Below are 20,864 nucleotides of genomic sequence, written 5' to 3' on the forward strand. Positions count from 1 at the left end.
CTGCTGTTCCAATCGCAGGTACGTACTCGCGTGCTCGCAAGTCTGTGCTTGAAGTACGGACTTGCCAAGTACGTACTTGCAAGTCATCGAGTCCGTAGTACGCGTGCTAGGAATTGAGAAACGGCCATGCTCCTGTCTGGCCGGTTAGCCGTTAAGGCCGATTTAGGGTCGTTTTAGACGCAGAGACGTAAGCACGTAATTTACACAAGGGACTTGTTTTAGACAAGTTTTGATTTACGGTTCCTTAAGGATTGCGCGTGTTGCAAGGGGATTCTCCGCCAGAACAGTAGGGGGAGCAACGAACGAATCTGTGGGCGTGGAAGTGGAAATCGCTGTGAAATGTGAGACTCCTGAAAGGATGTGGTTAGCTGGCCAATCTCAGTCTTTGCGAGCTGCGTAGGGCCGTAGTGTTTTAGTCGCATAGTCAGGAATTTTGGGCGACGCACTTAAGCACGTAAGGGGGGATATTTTACCGCGCAAGGGGGGGTTACGTATCTTACGTGCTTACGCGTTACGTCTAAAACAGAGCATATATCGGCCTTTATAGTCTGCAGCTGTGGCTCATAGGCTAATTGAGCCACACCCATTCTGGAGCTCTTTAAGAGGGCCAGAGTTTTCAAGAGAGTCTAGCTGCAGACATCCACCCACACGCTCCAGACATCCACCCACACGCACTTCCGCTGCAGACAGAAACATCCACCCACACGCCGGAAATCGGATAATAAAAAATAAAAATCGGAGAATTAAATAAAAATCGGGTGTTACGTAATGTGTTTACATAAATGAACGGGCGTTAAGTAATGTAGAAATAAGTTAATTTATAAAATCGGATAAACGCTTCCGGTTTTGGACAGAAGACCTGACACTCGCTGTTGACTTTAAGCTGGAGCTTATGGCTCTTCTCTTTCCGTAAATACACAAACCTTATTCAGAATTCCCTCTGTGTTATACTGCAATCATCTCAATTTAATATTTGATAGGACACAAACTGATACTCGTTTTTAAAGCTGAAGGGCATCAGAGATTGAGGCTCATAATTATTTTAAATACTATGTATGAGTGGACAGGAATAGATAGAACAATTCCCCTTTAGCTTCACCTTTTCTGACATATTTATATTAGGTCTAGCTATGTTACATTCTGTTGTCTTAACATAAGGTTCGACTGCATTCCAACATAATTTATCATGTTATTAGCACTTTTACATTCCTAAATTCTTACTCTGAACCATCATTCATTTAATATCTGGCTCTAATCGTCTATAATATTGTCTTACCTTGTGCTGTTGGACCACCTTATTTGCCCATATTTAAATACGACAAACTCAAGTCTGTGTTTTAACTTAGCTCTGTGTGTAACCAAAGTGAATAAGTAAAGTCACACAAAAAATCAATACATTGTAAACGTTATAACACTTTATTAAGAACACTCAACAGATAACTGAACTCAGAACCTCAACACACACACACACACACACACACACACACACACACACACACACACACACACACACACACACACACACACACACACACACACACACACACACACACACACACACACACACACACACACGTCACTGGCTGTCCACCCAGCGACCCAGAAACATGGCGTTGACCCGAAGATCCTCCTCAGCTGCCATGTTAAGGAAGACCTCCATTTCTTCCTGAAAATCAAATGTGAAGAGCAGGGGATACTTTTCTTCTTCATCAGTTGAAGAACGTATCCTTTCCAGGAGCTCCTGCTGTTCTTTTGCGTCCATATTCGGAAATGTGGGCTCGACCACCTTCCCCCTGAGCAAACCTGCATTCTGACGCAGCCAGGAAACTCCAGCCACAATGTTGTCAAGTGGCCCCTGTTTAATGGGAAATGAAATGCCACCAAGTTGGAATCATTTTATATTCAATTATATTATTTTTGCAACCAGTTAGTTACTTAAACTAAGACTTGGAACTGTAAGGTTCTACACCCCGGACTGCAGACAAGCCCATCCAGATAATAACACATCAAATTAGACAACAACGGCACTGTGGTGGGAAACATAACTGGAGGGGGTAAGTCTGTCTACAGAGAGGAGGACCTGAAACTGTTGAACACTGAGTGAGTTGAACACCAGAATAATTTTGTCCTCTTTAAATACTTAGAATAATGAAAGACCATCACACCTAGGAGGATGGCACATTCTTTACAAAAGATTATTGTCATGACTGAATGGTGGAAGATTCAGGGAAATTAAAGATTGTTGTAGGAGTAAATGAACAAAAAAAGATCAATCAAATGCAACTTAACATTAACAGCATTAAAAATATATAAATAAAAACGTACCTCATCAATGTCATCTCGCCTTCTCTTCTTCAGTTTAAAAACTGGTGGCACCTCACCCCGAAGAAGAGCCTTAGATGTGTCAGTCCAGTGGGCAAAGAGTTTGCCATGGCTCAAATATTAAGAATTAAAGGAAGAAAGAGAAATTAATACACTACAAATACAACAGAGGCACTCATGTGTAATCATTTCTTCGTCAAACAAAGGTGAACATAATTTGGCCTTACCTTCCAAGGTCAAGATTTTCAATCAGCATGATATACCACCATTTTCTCAACGATGGCATATCAGTCTAATAAAATAGAAAAAATATATATCAGCCATAATATAAAATAACTTTTTAGATAGCTTTGAATAAGCAAGGGAACTTACAACAGTGAAGTCAAAGGGTGCATCCATGACTTTGTAAAGGGCATAGGCCTACTGTAAATAAAACAATAATTTTATGTTAATATTTTTTAAGCACAAAGAGTAAATAAATCTGCCTAATAGTCACACCTACCATCAACATGAAGATGCCACAGTCGATGCCATACTTTTGCCGTGGAAAGCCCTATCATGTCAGAAATGAGTTAGTATTTGTACTTCTAGTTTCACAGTATCATCAAACAATATATTTACCTCGATGTCCAAACCAGTCGTCTCTTTCCATGGCCCAGGGCTGAGAGACTGACAAAGGTTTCTAAAATGGAACAGACAGCAGCATTTAGAGCATATCAATCATGCAAAATATGGCCGTTTTTCATGTACCGCACACATGACGCAATCTATTTAGTCAGGAACAAGATCTTCATGCAGTCACACACACCATTTCAGCAGGCTTTTTATGGTACCATTATATAAACTCACTTAGCTGTTTCAATTTATTGTAGGTTTAGGAGTTCACAGTGTGTGGACATTTCTTGTTAAATTCTAAGGTTAAGTTGATATCCAATATTCATGTTATAGATAAGCAGCACCATAAAATGGCTGCTATACAGATTAGAAAATGATCTGGAGAACAAACATTTTGGAACAAACAGAAAGGCATTGAAACTGCATCAATCAGGAACATCAATAAGAACCATCATGCAAGTTTGTGTTAGTGACCTCAACAGTTCTCTCATTTCTAGATCGCCAAATCCAAACTGTGCATGTTCACATTTGGAATCCAGAAAGAATATCTCTCTCTGGCCTGTGTTCAAAACCTATGATTGCAGTTTATGACAATTACATAACATTGCGTGAGATGACAAGACAACACAACACCAACTCAATCACTGAACAGTCTAATATGGAATAGGCCTACTGATTATTTTTCAGAACATTAAATGAAAGTTTAGAAAAAAAAAAGTAGAGCAGTTGTGCTCAAAGATACCACTATGTGCATTAAATAAGTACAATTTGGAGTACACTCAGTGTGCAAGAGGTAGTTTGGTCTATTTTCGTAATTTCATAATTTGCTTAATGAAAGTCACATGTCATAGTTAGTATCGCTACTTACAGATAACAAGAAATGTCCAGGTTTCCAAACAGGAATTACAACAGCGTCTCTGAAGTAAACATCATCCTAATAATAAGGAAAAAAGTTGAAAATAAACTGTGAAAATACAGGAAGAATATATAGACAGAATTTTTAGAATAACAACTTATTGTCCTGCAACTTCTCTTCCCGATTGTTCTGATTTATGCATTTATTGTAAATGGGTGTGGTTTTAAGTTCCCTGAGTTTATCATTTAAATTTAAACCAGTAGGGCATAATAGACTTACAGGTAAACTTGAAAGTGGGTCACATGCTGTTGGATATCGCCAAGTCGGAACAGCATTGAGATCAGCCACAAATATGCTCTTCCCCTGTGTAATATCTTCGTGCAGTGAGTCCCGTTGTTACACCGAATTCTGCGACCCACCGAAAAGTGTGACCCGAGGGGGCGCTGTTGAATAATGTGCAACTCGCGCTCCAGACATCCACCAGCACGCAATTTCCAGCGTGTGGGTGGATGTTTCTGTCTGCAGCGGAAGTGCGTGTGGGTGGATGTCTGCAGCCAGACCCCTCTCAGAGTTTTAGACTGGAGGGGCTGGAGTTGTGCAAGTGACTCGACAGTTGTGCTGTGTTTTAAGTAAAGAGATGCTTTGTAACAACAACGTGCGTGAAGAAAGCTCTTTTTCACAAGGATAAATAAATAAATACATACAAATGTAATAAATATAACAATGACGTCAGATCTACGATACCTTACTCTCAAACTATTTTTCTTCTGAACATTTTTGGGGTAAAAACCTTCACTCATACAGACATGAATATAAATAAATACATCAAGTTGATAAGATAAACAATTAACCGTTCATGTGCCCTTTTAACATATAACAGGAAGAACCATGTTTGATTAGATTTGAATAACAGATGTCTGGGAACCATTTAGTTTCTTCACGTGGTTGTTTGGGTGGAGACTCCTCTGTGAAGTTGTTGGTGACTTTTGAGATGACAAGATTGACTAAATGTTTTCCCACACTGTTTACAGTGGTATGGTTTCTCTCCTGTGTGGATGCGTTGGTGTACCTTTAGATTACCAGATTTACTAAATGTTTTCCCACACTGTTGACAGTGGTATGGTTTCTCTCCTGTGTGGATGCGCTGGTGTACCTTCAGATCACCGGACTGACTAAATGTTTTCCCACACTGTTGACAGTGGTATGGTTTCTCTCCCGTGTGGATGATCTGGTGTCTCTCGAGTTCGTCAGATCTACTAAATGTTTTCCCACACTGTTGACAGTGGTATGGTTTCTCTCCCGTGTGAATGATCTGGTGTCTCTTGAGTTCACCAGATGTACTAAATGTTTTCCCACACTGTTGACAGTGGTATGGTTTCTCTCCCATGTGGATGCGCTGGTGAACCTTCAGACTATCAGAGTGACTAAAGGTTTTACTGCACTTCTCACATCTGTGGCGTCCGGCTCCTTCTGCTGGAATCTGGCTCGTGCTTTGGACGGTTCCCGGGGAGGCTCCGATTGGTTCTTGATAGGAGGCTGCGACGTGTGGGTGGAGCCTAGGCTCCACCTTGATTTCTCCACTCCTCAGCAGTCGGCCGTACAGGTCGCCATGGCTCCTCTTCATGTGTTTGTGGAGGAAGATCTGAGACGTGTAGGAGTACGGACACTCGGGACAGGGGAAAGTCTGTGCTGGTGTCAGCTGGGATCTCCCTCCTAGGAGAAAGAGAGAGTCATATGTATTTTATTTTTGAGTGCTGCTGATGGCTGGTTTAAGCAGCCTCACCTGGTCAGAGTCAGGTGCTTTAGGCTTTGGGGCTTGATAAGGCTGCACAGCCTAATCAAGCATACCTGAATTAGTATACTTATATGGTTTTTTGAAACCTCCATGGTACTGTATATTTTGCATTTAGACCTTTTTCCAAGTAAGAATATTTTTCTATTATGTTGTCATCTTTTGTTTATTATATTTAAATTTATGTTAAAACTTCACCATTTCCTGCATAATTTCTTAACTGCTTTGTTAATGTAGATGTTTATTGTCCAAGCTCTTTTGAATTAAAATGAGATGTGGTCATGAAGTGCCGTATAGAAACCAAACCCTGACAGAAAGACAGACTTGAAGGCAGACCTTTAGTAGAGCTCTTGTTGTTCCACAGTCGATCAAATCCGATTCCCAGATGTCTGGCGTATTCGTCCCCATACCAGACCAAGAGCTCTTTTCCTGAAGTCACGAGGCCACAGGAGCGATACAGAATCCCTCCTTTGTACTGAAACGCTATCAGGTTCTGTTCCTCTTCATTGCGAGCACAATTGACGTACCTAACACACAGAGGGGTACGTCAACACACCTTTACAGTCTATCTTCTGCACATGTCATAGCAACACAGAAAATATTGTGGATCTAATCAGATAACAGACACGGAGAAATATAAATGTTATCAATCAAGTAATGATAGTAAGATAATTGTGAACATTCTTCATGCAGTAGATGGTATAACAACAATTTCCCCCCGGGGATCAATAAAGTATTTCTGATTCTGATTCTGATAAAAGTGAATAGGGTCCTACCTCATCCAGTTAGAAAGTGTCTCTCTCTTTGCATCAATGTAATCATTGTGTCTGCTTTTGTAGATCTGGAGAAATGTGTTAATCAGACTCTATGCCATCCAATAAACTCACACAAGCACACATACAAGACTAGATCAAAATGAATGAATACAAAACACACTGACCTCCCAGGAGTATCCACTCTCCAGGGCTCCCTCTTCATCCGTCCTGTGTCCTTCGTAGGGTCCAAAGTGTGTTCCAATGGGAAGGCCACCGTCTCCACAGTAAAACACCCCTAGACCGGCCCCAGGGATCCCAGAATCTCTGATCTACCCCACATGAGACAGAGATGGAGAGAGGAGGAGAGTCGTAGAGTGAGAGGAATACATAGAGGGAGGGAGAGGTGGAGGAGGGAGGAGAGATAGAATACAAGAGAGGTAGAGGAGAGCGAGATGGAGACACATGGAGAAGAGATGTAGAGAGAATGAGGCAGGGAGAGACAAAGAGAGGTGAGAGGAATGGAGGGAGGGAGAGAGGTGGTGAGATGGAGGGGGGGAGAGGAAGATAAGATATGATAAGAAATGAATGGAGATGAGTAGTTGGGAAACAAGTGAGAAAGAGAGATTTAGACAGGAAGAGGGAGGGAGGAAAGGAAAGAGGGGGTTGGGACAGGGGGGGGGGAGTTCAGAGAGGGAGTCACAAAGAGAGGCAGATAGAGGGAAATGGGGGGAGAGAGGGAGAGATAGACGGAAAGCACGATTCAGGAAGAAGAACCATTGGGGGAGAGATATATCCATCTGCTTTGGCAATATAACTGTTCACATTACTGTTTTTATATACATTAGCTGGGCAATGTATTAAACAATGAATGTTATACTGTCTCACTGGACGGGGAGAACTTTGTTGTGTTAAAGTACGACATATACCTCAAACCCAGCGGGCAGCGTCTTCTTGGCTCTGTCTTTCTCTCTGACAGCAACGGGGCGATCAGCCATGAAGACGATAGGACCGTGGACCTCGCACTCTTCGAGGAAGAAAGTCCTACACTCATCACAGACTGGAGAGAGTTCATTTATTTATTACGTCCAAAAGAGCTTCAGCTACAAATCTATATTAAATAGACAGAAACAGGAAGATTAAAAATTGGTTTGTGAATATATATATAAGAGAGAGAGAGAGAGAGAGAGAGAGAGAGAGAGAGAGAGAGAGAGAGAGAGAGAGAGAGCGCCCTCTTACAGAAGTAGTCGTCATCCTTTGGTATTTCCGGTTCTTGGTAGTTAACTCTGAGAACATTTCTCAGGTTCCTCCCTCTTGAATAAACACTTGAGCCCTTCAAATGTTCATGGAGAACTGATACACACACACACACACACACACACACACACACACACACACACACAGTTACAGACTATACGTGCACAAGGTGTTATTGCAGGGAAGCAGTGGTGGGATCAGAGCTAACCCAATGAGACCTCCTCCTGGACTGCAGAGCCCCTCTCTACTCTTCCTCCGGGGGGGTCGATCTCTGGATGAGAAGGAGTGGGCCCTCCTGAGACCTCCTGGTCGCTCCGGCCCCGCCCTGAGAGACTCTGACAGACAGAACCTCTAGTTAGGAGTACTCCCTGTTTTATTAATGTGGGTAGGACACACCTTACCTCCTAGCAACAATACGTCTAAGGTTATACATCGTGCTGGTGTCATTAATACCCTTGATCCATGAGTCTGCTGTCACACGGACATGAAGCAGGTCTCGTACCATAGAGGACAGGACATGGTAAGGCTGCTGAAGGTGATGTGTGCTGTTTTATACCTGTACAGAAACTGCATCTGACGTACTGGGCTGTTGTAGAGTATTGATATGGTGTCTCACCTCCTCCACTGAGTTACTCATCTGACTGGTAGGCCTACAGCTTGAGTCCAGATCAATCGTCTAACAATGAAACATAATTAGAACATCTGGGAAAAATGTCGACGGCTAACATCCCTTTGCTAAGTTAATAAGAGTTACTTAAAGTGTAATTCCGGCGCAAATTGAACCCAGGATCTTTGTTTTGGCATTAAAACCCATCAAATAAGCCTCCCAGATACCTTTTTCATTTGAAAATCGAGTATTATAGTTTGCCGGGCGCAATGTTTGGCGTCCATGTTGTTGACTTGGGGCATAGTGTTTCGCTTCTAAATCCGCATTTTTGAACCACTAAATAGCACCAAACCTCTGCAGTAGCATGACTAGGGTCCCTACACATAAAACGAAGCACAAACAACTTAGTTTGCAAACCCGGAGTTTATTTAAAAAGACAGTTTAACAAGCATTACCGGGAGGTCCGTGTTTACAGGAAGTCCACACAAGTCGATTGCCGAATGCGCCGGAGTTCAGTTCAAGGAGGAAAGTTTTGGAATTTATAATTTATATAATATATATTTATAAATAATATATAGCAAGTGTTGACACGTAAATTAAAGGAATTGCATATGTAAGTTAGTTACAAAATAATTGTTCGCTACAATCAAGCATGGCACGTTGTTGACGGAAGACGCACTGCACACGTGATTGACGCATAGAGTGAAGGACAGCTCAAGCACCGGAGAAGACGACCCACCCACAGCTTGAAGTCAAGAGAGAGATGGTTCGTGTTTGCGTCAAGAAACAAAGTTATAAGCCCTAACTTCATTCGAGGAAGTGAAAGATGATCTTGTGAGTTGTCCAGGTAGGTTAACCTCGATTTATTGTGTATAAGGATTTGTGGTGGGAATTTACGGACCACGTCAATCGTTTTCTGCGTCAACCGGGTAGAATAAAGTCATCAGAACGTTTAACAATTGCGGTCATATTTGTGTAAAAAAGGTACAAGACCATACAACAAACAATTAAACAAACGTTGCAAGGAGAACTCCATTGCATTGGCTAAAGCCAGGAATTCACATTGCCAAGACAGCATTGCCCCCCAATACTACCTTACCATTTGGTTAATAAAATGGTAATCTATCAGTGGAAGCTGATAATGGACTTCTCCTTGCAACGTTTGTTTTATTGTTTGTTGTATGCTCTTGTACCGTTTTGGGCGCGCGCGCTGAAACGCCGGAACGCGTTCTGGGCGCGCGCGCGCTGAAACGCCGGAATGCGTTCTGGAAAACCAAAACGCGTTCTGGGCACGCGTGCTGGCGTTTCAGAACGCGTTTAATTGAAGTCGAATTGTGGCACACTCGGCTTGCCATACCTTTTAGCATCGGCTCAGCCGCTTGGAACCTAGAGCGAGGCAGTACTAGAAAAAGCAGCCACTTCAGGTACCAGATACCATGTTTTCGCAGTGGAAACGCAAAAAATGCGAGCTGAGTCGAGTCGAGTCGTGTCGAGCTGGTACCATGCAGTGGAAAAGCGGGATTAGTTACCCTGGTCTCCCCCTCAATAGAATTAGATCTCGGTCCCTCCCCCACTCACTCTGTTCCTCCCCCTCCTGTAGATTCCACCAAGCAGCGGCCCTCACCACAGACCCGGACTGGTACAGGTACAGCAGAGACTCAACCAGGTGGCTGAACAGAACACCGTGATGATGGGTCAAAGCAAAGGGGAACGTCCCACAAAGCGATCCCAATCTGAAGCCCCCTCTAATAACACCAAGTCTCCTCCGCTGTCCGTCCAGTCCGCGAGCACACCCTCACAGCGCACTGTGCAGCTTAGACTCCACCGCGCCCTTCATTCAGCCTCGTTAAGCCCCCTCACCGTCACTCCCGAGCGCCGACGGCCGAGTGGAACCACCGACCCCAAGCCTCGACCGAACAAGACGATGTTCTAAAGGACCAGACACGATCCCACGGGGCATAAAGTTAGGGATTGGACTATTTGATCCATCCAGCCCGTAGTGATCATCGGTGACTCAACCCTGAGTCGGGTTCCTCCCCACACACACAGACGTCCACATGGAGAGTTATCCATATATACGAGCCCCCCCCAAAACCAAAACCCAGGGAGGAGGTCCGAGAATAATATCTGAATAACATTTTGTTTTATTTATAATTTCTGATTAATATATTATTATTCTTAAGGAACTTATGGATGAATCATTCACTAATAAAACAAGAAATCATCGGCTGAACACACGAGAACATTCAGTTGGATCCACTGAGTTGTTTATTGCAATTATGCTTCATTAACAAAAAAGACAGAAAAATAGTCCCTTACATGTACACAATAAACACGAGGACTAAAACAATAGAAGCAGCAGACTTTACAAATCATCAACAGGTGAGCACGTATCTTTAATAACTGAACATGTTCTGTGGCCGCTTGCTTCCCAACAGAAAACAAAAAATCAAGATTCAGTTTAAAGTAATTTACAACATGCAACATTATCCCATAGACATCTTGGTTATTATGAATAAAACATAACATCTGCTTTAAATCAGGTGGCAAATCAGGATTATGACAAAAATGATGATATAAGAGGCCTTAAGACTTAAACTGGTGAAGTCTGAAAACATATAAAGATTGACCACCAATAGGTATTTTATGTACATTTCAAATAATAAATGTGCTTATCTAACTATGGGAGATCTTGAACGTTTTGTGGTTTATCATGCTATAATTTACAAAAGAGAGAGACATGTGACATGTTTATACATGTGTTTATACGTGTGTGTTTATGTGTGTGTGTTTATACGTGTGTAAAGAGATCTTAGAAGTCTTTTCATGGTTTATCATGCTATAAGAGAGAGAGAGACATGTGACATGTTTATACATGTGTTTATACGTGTGTGTGTGTGTTTATACGTGTGTAAAGATATCTTAGAAGTCTTTTCATGGTTTATCATGCTATGAGAGAGAGAGACATGTTTATACATGTGTTTATACGTGTGTGTGTTTATACGTGTGTAAAGAGATCTTAGAAGTCTTTTCATGGTTTATCATGCTATAAGAGAGAGAGAGAGACATGTGACATGTTTATACATGTGTTTATACGTGTGTGTGTGTGTTTATACGTGTGTAAAGATATCTTAGAAGTCTTTTCATGGTTTATCATGCTATGAGAGAGAGAGAGACATGTTTATACATGTGTTTATACGTGTGTGTGTTTATACGTGTGTAAAGAGATCTTAGAAGTCTTTTCATGGTTTATCATGCTATAAGAGAGAGAGAGAGAGACATGTGACATGTTTATACATGTGTTTATACGTGTGTGTGTGTTTATACGTGTGTAAAGATATCTTAGAAGTCTTTTCATGGTTTATCATGCTATGAGAGAGAGAGAGAGAGACATGTTTATACATGTGTTTATACGTGTGTGTGTTTATACGTGTGTAAAGAGATCTTAGAAGTCTTTTCATGGTTTATCATGCTAAGAGAGAGAGAGAGAGAGGAAGCGAAAGAGAGAGAGAGAGAGAGAAAGCGAAAGAGAGAGCGAGAAAGAAAGAAAGAAAGAAAGAAAGAAAGAAAGAAAGAGAGGCCCTCACCGGCTCCGCTGACCCCTCCCCCCATTTTTCTACAACTGAGGGATCACTGAGACGCTGCCCCCCCAAAGGGACTGAGAGCAGAGCACTGTGCAGCTTAGACGGCCCCGGCTCCCCCGCGTTTTTCTACAACCGACACAGAGAGGCTGAGGACCCCCCCCTACCCAGACCCCCGGGAGGAGGTCCTCCTGGGTGAAGGAGGACCAGAAGGTGTGGAGGTGTGTCAGTGTGTCTGAGGACCCTCCTCCACCTGGGGACACTCTGTAGAAGGACAGAGAGCCAGCAGGCCGGTCCAGATACACTCCTACTCTGGTGGAGCCAGCGGGGGGGAGAGGGAGGGCTGTCTCTGTACCGTTGTACCGGGCAGAGTAACCACCATCAGAACAATAAAGACCCCAGGACTTGTTGTTCCCTCCAAGCAAGCTGTCACAACCCCCTCCTCTCCTTGTGATTCCTCTGTATGTCACTCCTATCTCAACCCATCCTTTCCTCTCTACCTCCCAGTAACAGCGGCCAGTCAGAGCCTCTCTACCCAACACCTGGGGCCTGGAGTCAAATCTGTCTGGGTGATCCGGATACGACTGGTCCTCTCCAACCCGCGTCACCTTCCTGTTGTCCTCAGACAGAGAGAGGAGTCTGTAGGCCGTGTTGGGGTCCAGTGTGAGGTCACAGGCTTCTGAGGGAGTACCAGACATGATGAGCTGCTGAACTACTCTTCATCCTCATCATCATCATCATCATCACTAGTACTGTTCTCCTGCGCTCTGTGTACATATACATAGATATGAACACATACATACATATACATATGTACACATACATAGATACACACACCTCAACAATAACGTTATGAAAACATCAACAACAATATTATCAATACATCAACAACAATGTTATGAAAACATCAACAATCAGAATCAGAATCAGAAAGGATTTAATTACCAAGAAGGGTTTTACACCAACCAGGAATTTGGCTTGGTGAATAAGGTGCATACATTAAGACAATAACGATGAACAATGAACAAACAGTGATATATATATAACACAATATAAACAAGCAGGGAGGGACATAAGTGATCAATTAAAAATAGGATGAATATATCAACAAACATCTCTCCTTGGATCCAGGACTTACCAAAGACAAGCAGCTCAGCGCTGTGATTGGCCGTGCCAGCGCTGTTGCTCGCCATGCAGCAGACCGTGTTCACGCCGTACCTCCCACCGCTGACGAAGAGGAAGCCCCTCTCCACCCAGGCCTCTGATTGGTCGTCTGTGCCGTCCCTCTCCAGGGGCCTGCCGTTGTGGAGCCACTCTACTGTGGGCTCCGGCGTGCCGCCGGCGTGGCAGGTGTAGCGGGCCGTTTGGCCCACGGGCAACACGTGGGTAGAGGAGTGGAACTCTGTGATGCTGGGGGCCTCCTCCTCCTCCTCCGTGGGCATCACTGAACCTGAAGAAACCAGGAGGAGAGGAGTGAAAGTCTACAACACGGATCTAGAGATGCAGCGTCAGACACTCCCTTCACTCTCTCCTAACACCCGTCCACTAGAGGGCGACCCAGGGGATTCACACCCAGTATTCTGGCCTGCCTTTTCATACATGATTGAGTATCAAAGCAGTGTCTACAAAGATTACCCAGGGAGGGGAAGTCACTCCACGAAGAGATTAACGATTCGGGGGCGGAGCTTGTGGAGGAGAACGCAAAACCGTTCAGCAGCTCCAATAGAAACTAGTGCAGGTGAACCCAGAAAGGGTGGACCCTTGTGACCTGACATCACTAGACCACAATAGAAACCTGACCTCAGTAGACCACAATAGAAACCTGACCTCACTAGACCACAATAGACACCTGACCTCCGTAGACCACAATAGAAACCTGACCTCAGTAGACCACAATAGAAACCTGACCTCAGTAGACCACAATAGAACCCTGACCTTGGTAGACCTAAACACATCCAACAACCTTTCAACTCTTAAAGAGTGTATTTACTGTATCTATGGCACAGAGAACAGAAAGGAGGAACCGTTCTCCACTCATGAACACAAACAAAGTCTACGGACCCTCTTTGTTCCGCTCAGCCTCCAGATGATCCAGGTCTACGACCTTCTCACAGATCCAGTGGTGCACGGATCTGTTACACGGTTCTTCAGACCAGCCGTCCTCCCCTGCTACGACACAGTCTCTTGCTCCACCGTCATCGCGTGGTTTAACGTGTCTCCAACTGAGAACCACGAGGAGGAGACAGTGGAGGTCAGTCTGTCACTCTCAGAGAAGAGATGCTGCTGAACAGAGTCTTCAGCCTTACCTTGAGGTCATGGGGGTACCATCCACCCACTTGTGGGTCCCCTCTTTCTCTCGATCACTCAGTCCAATCCAGGAAGAACCCATCAATCTGCTGACAAACGCCTGTTTCCAAAGGTAATAGCATCTGTTGTCATGACCACAAAACACACACACACACACACACACACACACACACACACACACACACACACACACACACACACACACACACACACACACACACACACACACACACACACACACACACACACACACCAGTTCTTCTCTGCTGTTGATGACCACCAGGTCTGCCTTTCTCTTCTGACAGTCTTCTCTACTGGCCCTCCAGCCCTTCTTAGTAGCAGAAACACGGTAGAGACTCTTGTCGTGAAACATCCAGCCCTGAAGTGTCAATTCATCTGTTGAATGTAAAAGAACATCCTGAACAAACAGAGAACTGCTTATCTTACGGTCTTGGTCAGGGGTCAGTCTTGGGTCCACTCCTCTTCACCACTTACCTCCTCCCGCTGGGCACACTCCTCCGTCACCATGGGGTCCATTTTCACTGCTACGCTGACGACACACAGGTCTACATCTCCACCAAACCCACCGCTGCCATCCCCCCCACTTCCCTCATCACGTGCCTGGAAGAGATCCGGAGCTGGTTGAGCAGGAACTACCTGAAACTCAATGGAAACAAGACCGAGGCCCTGCTCATCGGATCCAAATCCACCCTCACTAAATCACAACACACCCCAGCTCCACTCATAATTATCGATGGATTCCCAGTACCCTTCTCCTCCAAAGTCAAGAGCCTCGGCGTCATCCTGGACAACACCCTCTCATTCGCACCCCATATTCACAACATCACCCGGACTGCATTCTTCCACCTCCGCAACATCGCCAGACTCCGCCCATCACTGACCCAATCCAGCACTGAAATCCTAGTTCACTCATTTGTCACATCACGCATAGACTACTGCAACGCCCTCCTCACCGGACTCCCCACCAAACTCATCAACAGACTGCAGATCATTCAGAACTCGCCCGGATCATCACCCGCACCAAATCATCTGACCACATCACCCCTGTCCTCATTCAACTTCACTGGCTCCCAGTACACTACCGCATCCAATACAAAACCCTACTATGTATCCCCACATCACGACTCACTTCAATGGGTGCCCGGTCATTCAGCTGTTCAGCACCCAGGCTCTGGAACTCCCTCCCCCCACACATAAAACAGTCAGACACCATTACAACCTTCAAGTCACAACTCAAAACTCACCTGTTCAAACTCGCACACAACGTCTAACTGATCACTGTTTTGATTGTTTTTTAGTTTTGTCCTGGTTTTGTTTTATTTAATTCTTATTGCTTATGTTTATTTATTTATTTATTTATCTTTTTCCACAATGTCTTGTTTTTTAAAAAATTGTATGATGACTATATGCTCTGTAAGGTGACCTTGGGTGTTTTGAAAGGCGCCTCTAAATTAAATGTATTATTATTATTATTATTATTTGGTTACGGACACACAACCCTGAGACCTGACCTTAACAGACCACATAGAAGCATGACCTCAATAGACGACAATAGAAACCTGACCTTAGTAGACCACAATATGAATCACAGAAGCAGAGGGTGTTTTTTAAATGAATGTTAATGACGCGATTGATTTAATAACTTTGATAAAACCCTCACCGAGTTCATCCAGTAAGTGCTCTCTCCCCTCCCTCCAGGGTGACGGTGAGTCTAGGACAGGACAGAGGAATACAGAAGATATGAGCTCTATAACAGAACGACATCGTCTCTAAACATCACAGGACCCACAGCCAACCAAACACAAAGTCCATAATATTAATACTAATTAAAATAGCAATAACTACAGTTATCAATATCATTATTGCTATTGTTACAATTATTCATATTAGTAGGCCTAAAAAAAATTCTAACAAATACAATAATGATTATTATCATTGATATTATTACAGGTTGAGAGCGCTCAACCTCTAGTTGTAATTAAACCCATAGCTATAATGTGGAAACCCCAGTCGATAATGTAACAGCCAAAGTGTTGCATTGCAAATCCTCATGAAGGCGCTCGCCGGTGCAGGGCGCTACAAATCAAATCTTGGAGCAGGATTTTTCTAGCAAAAAATTGCCTGATTCGCGTCTCTACGTTGAATTTCTATGGAGTCATGTCGCCCCTTCGCGTTTGGTGTGGACGCACCTTCACTTGTGCGACAGGCCTGCTATTCTATAGCAGTAAGATGTTTAAAAACATAACGTCTAACCGTGTGTGTTCTTACCTGGGCGCGTGTGTCGATGACGGAGCCGTTATGTTTGAAAACATAACGTGTTACCTGGGCAAGTGTCGCTGCGGTGTGTGCGCGTGCGTGTTAGTGGTGGATTTAATGATTCGTTTACGTGACCCAGTTCGCGTGATTCAGTTCGCCAAGAGGAGTCGTTCGCGAATCGTTCGTCAGTTTGTTCGTTTAGTCGAGTTTCCGGTAGCACTAACTCCACTGAGTCTGACTGACTCAGCTGAGAACCGTGCAATGGCGTGCATTCCATGATGCGATTTACCGCTACCGGAAACTAAACAACGAACTGAGCTGAACGAACAAACGGTTCGCAAACGTCTCCTCCCAGCTCAGTGGAGGAGGTGGAGGAGTCGTTCGCGATTCAGCCTAGTTTCCGGTAACGGTGAATCGCATCATGGAATGCACGCCATTGCACGGTTCTCAGCTGAGTCAGTCAGACTCAGTGGAGTTAGTGCTACCGGAAACTCGTTCGTTCAATCAGTCGAGTTTCCGGTGAATCGAATGGTGAACGAGACGACCGAACAAACGAGAGAAACGAACCGGTTCGGTTCATTCGTCCTAAAGACTCGTTCATTTGAACCTGGTTTGCGAACGAACGAGCCAACACAAGTGCGTGTGTGTTCTTACCTGCACGTGTGTCGATGGCGGAGCCATTGCGGTTAAAAACATAACCTCTTACCTGGGCGAGTGTGTCGCTGCCTTTGTATTGGCTAGCGGTGTGTGTGCGCGCGTGCGCGCGCGCGTGCGCGCGCGCGTGCGTGCGCGTGTGTGTGTGTGTGTGTGTGTGCGGTGTGTATCTGTGTACTTGCGCTGTATGTATGCGTTTGCGTGTGCTGTGTGTGTGTGAGAGCTGCAGGCTGCTTGGCACGTGCGCACTGACCAACTTGAGTGACTGGTGCGACAGGCCTGCTATTATATAGAAGTAAGACTAGAGTGTCCGTGTGTGCGTTGCCTGCGCTCAACCTCTAGTTGTTTTTAAACCCATAGCTATAATATGGAAACCCCGGTCGATATTGTATTTAATTTCTGAGCGCATAATGTAATAACATTTTGCCTATAATGTTACAACGTATAATATATTGGTTCACCTATAAAGTAATGAAGCAAGCATAATAATTTTCTCCTTACTTCATGAAGCAAGCATAATAATTTTAAGTTCGCAGCATTTGTGTATCAGAAGATTAGACCCTGAGGGTGATTCACACTTGACGCTTTATATGCGTTCAGACATCAGTAGAATCAAGGGGGGTGGGCCTGCAAGGGGCGGGATATGACGTACGGTCTAAGTTCGCAAGAGGCGGGATAAGTGCGGCCGCTGACACTGTAGTTTGTTTTGGTTTGACCGCAGACAGCACGGAGGCAGAACGGGCAGAACTCATCGCCATCAGCTAACAGCTAAGGCAGCAACCTACCTAACTATAGTGAACTAAAGCACGGGCTTGTGTGGGGGAGGGGGAGGGGGGGGGGGTGTGAGGGCAAGATTACAGATTGTACATTGGCTACCTGACGTGAGAGATGTTTTTTTATTGTTAACAGAAGAATGCGTCATTGAGATTAAACATCTCTTCAAGTGATCTGGCCAAGAGAGGCAGCAGTAGCCTACAGTCACACATAGCCTACACATAAAACATACGAAAAATAAAACAACTAAAGCAGTCGGCCGGGGGGAGGGGGGATTTCAATATCACAAGACATTTCTGGAGGCTCAAGGAGGTGGATAATGTTTAAAGAAAAATAACGTTTTGCAAAAAAGTGTCTATGATGGACATGGGCTGTTATCTCAATCTTGCCGTTGTTTTGAAACATCTGCATCCGCGCGTGTGCAGTGTGTGTATGCACGTGCATGTGTGTGCATGCGTGTGTGCATGTGTGTGTGGTGTGTGTGTATGCGGTGTCCTGCGCTGCCCTTTTCTTGAAACGTCTGCATCAGCACGCCCGTGTGTGCAGTGTGCATGCAGTGCGTGTGTGTTCGTGCACGTGAGTGTGGATTGTTTGTGTGTGTGTATGCTGTGTTTATGTGTGTGCGTGCGGTGTATGTGTGCTAACCCTATTATTATCACTAAATCTAACTAAAACAATATTTAACATTATCATTGCTATTAATACAATCAATGATATGATTATACTGTATTGTAATTCTGTTTAGGAGGATATGATTGAGACTCACTGAAGCGCAGGGAGATGAGGAGAATACTCAGCAGTCCGATGCTCACAATGACAGTGATGTGAAACCATAGAGCTGTTCAGGGGTAGGACACACACACACACACACACACACACACACACACACACACACACACACACACACACACACACACACACACACACACACACACACACACACACACACACACACACACACACACACACACACACACACACACACACACACACACAGTCACTTCGGCTAAAAAAGTTTTATAAACATAAATCTTAAATGTATTTGGAGGAAAACATACTTTTTTGGATCATTGTTTTGGACTGGATTATTTCTTTTAAATTCTGTATAAAGGGGCACCTACCAAATCTTCTCTTCCTGGTCTTCCTCCCGGTCCAAAGACGTGTCCTCAGGTTCCTCAGAGAGTCCAGGGTCCGGTTCAGAGATGGTGACCATTGTTACTCTCTGACGGCTTCCCCGGCGTCTGGACTTAGCCTTCTTCTTTGCTCTACCAGCTGGAAAAACAACGTCAACTGTGATCATTCTGACCAATTATCAGCGTGCACTCCGATACCATCAGTGTAAGGAAATGTTTTTCTTCTACTGCACACAGACTCACGAACGCACTCAAGCACACGCACACGGAGTAATGTACACACTGATATATTCATACTGCGTGGCTGTCATTCAGTCAAGACTCCCTACGGTCTGCAGAATACCTCCCCATCTTGAAGAAACACCTGAAGACCTCTACTGAGAACACCTCAGTAAGTGATGATTGGTACTGTGGCTCTCGTGTTTAGAACACACTTAAGCAGAGCAAGAACTGGTCTCTAGCATAAATGTTATCATTCCCTCATTATTGTCATATACACGCTCATAGTTATACAGTAATACACACAGAATCACATACGTACACACACAGTAATGGAGGGGGGACAACATGTGGCCTGCGTGTCACCAGGGTCTTTCACATCGGCCCACGCAGAAAATATGAGGACATGTATTGTGGGATAATTTGAGATATGGTCATATTAATGACAAACTTTATAGAATTATGTTAAATTCATAAGTTCACCTGATATCGCTTCAGTCAAATGAGCAGCCATTATTAAAACACAAAATTGTTGATTAAATAAACCATTGTCAATCTAATGTTACGTTGCACTACCATTAATAATAAGTCATGAAAAAACTAAACTTGTGTTCTGCTCCCTAAAGTTACTCTGCACCCTGTTCCACGTATATAACGGACATATAACAGGAAACACACAACTACTTGAGATGCCTATCAATAGTCCGTAACTCATGGGCGTAATCTCACGTCAAGTAAGGTAAATACAAGCTTTTTGTCTCAAACACACACATGTCTTTATTTAGGAGAATAAATCTGTCTATACGGTCACTGGTTCATCAGGTCGGCCTATTTGACTTAAAACTTTTTCTAAAAGTACATTTTAAACGTATGCAGATGAAAATACATTTTTTTTTACTGGATTATTTATTTTAGATCCTCTCTAAAGGGCACCTACCAAATCTTCTCTTCCTGCGCTCCCTCCGGTCCAAAGACGTGTCCCCAGGTTCCTCAGAGAGTCCAGGGTCCGGTTCAGAGATGGTAACCATGGTTCCTCCCTGACAGTTTCAGATATGTCTGCTCTCAGGAGTCGGCTCTGATATATCAGCTGGAAAAAACACGTTGAATGTTTTAATTCTGAGCAGTCGTCAGCCTGCAATCTGATATCATCAGTGTCAGGAAGCAGGGGTTGACACTAACGGTTGCCCGCTTGCCCGGGGCAAGTAAAAAAAATGTTTGGGCAAGTTGAGATTTTTTCTGGTTGCCCGAACGGGCAAGTGGATTTTGGGTTGATGTTAATATAAAAGCTATTTATTCAAATGTTTTTAGAAATTGCAGAACAACCTTTTGTTCCGCAAAACCACACAAAATAGAAGTATTTGCAATTGATCAGCGCACCGTCTTCTCTTCTCTCGGAAAGCGAGTTAACAGACACGCATCGCTTTAGTGCGAATATAGCCCCGCCTTCTGTCACTCACTCACAGTGCGGTCTCTGGCAGTGCTAAAGGTTAGCCAACACAGCTAGCATCTCAAGTGCAGGCACCTCCGCGAACGGTTTAGGTACAAGTTAAATGGAGTAGTGATGGAGGAGTGCAGTTTGGAAGTACTTTGGATTGAGGCAAATTATCAAGGAAAGTCAAGAACACGGTTTTGGGTTTCATAACTGTGCACATGCACACAGCAATAGCGATCTTTTTTACGAAATTGGACCCTCACAAACTACTGTATATATTACATGA

General features: G+C 44.0%; 2 protein-coding genes across 2 annotated transcripts; both read right to left on the minus strand.

Moving 5' to 3' along the window:
* Positions 1-1,052: 1,052 nt before the first annotated feature.
* On the minus strand, positions 1,053-7,545 carry LOC132473252 (histone-lysine N-methyltransferase PRDM9-like). The gene is made up of 12 exons (XM_060073289.1): positions 7,267-7,545; positions 6,526-6,669; positions 6,362-6,426; positions 5,922-6,112; positions 4,073-5,506; positions 3,806-3,871; positions 2,944-3,004; positions 2,825-2,875; positions 2,695-2,745; positions 2,550-2,614; positions 2,326-2,434; positions 1,053-1,855 (listed from the first exon to the last, which is right to left on the minus strand). The coding sequence occupies exons 1-5, from the start codon at positions 7,333-7,335 to the stop codon at positions 4,731-4,733; spliced, it is 1,245 nt and encodes a 414-aa protein (XP_059929272.1). The 5' UTR covers positions 7,336-7,545; the 3' UTR covers positions 1,053-1,855; positions 2,326-2,434; positions 2,550-2,614; positions 2,695-2,745; positions 2,825-2,875; positions 2,944-3,004; positions 3,806-3,871; positions 4,073-4,730.
* Positions 7,546-10,446: 2,901 nt separating this feature from the next.
* On the minus strand, positions 10,447-18,983 carry LOC132473061 (uncharacterized). Its single transcript, XM_060073010.1, has 7 exons — positions 18,916-18,983; positions 18,561-18,632; positions 14,343-14,485; positions 14,089-14,189; positions 13,844-14,004; positions 12,921-13,232; positions 10,447-12,461 (listed from the first exon to the last, which is right to left on the minus strand). Exons 3-7 carry the CDS (start codon positions 14,460-14,462, stop codon positions 11,818-11,820), a joined length of 1,338 nt encoding a protein of 445 aa, XP_059928993.1. The 5' UTR covers positions 14,463-14,485; positions 18,561-18,632; positions 18,916-18,983; the 3' UTR covers positions 10,447-11,817.
* Between the last annotated feature and the right edge of the window lie 1,881 nt (positions 18,984-20,864).

The sequence above is a fragment of the Gadus macrocephalus genome, chromosome 15, assembly GCF_031168955.1.
Source record: "Gadus macrocephalus chromosome 15, ASM3116895v1".
Classification (NCBI taxonomy): domain Eukaryota; kingdom Metazoa; phylum Chordata; class Actinopteri; order Gadiformes; family Gadidae; genus Gadus; species Gadus macrocephalus.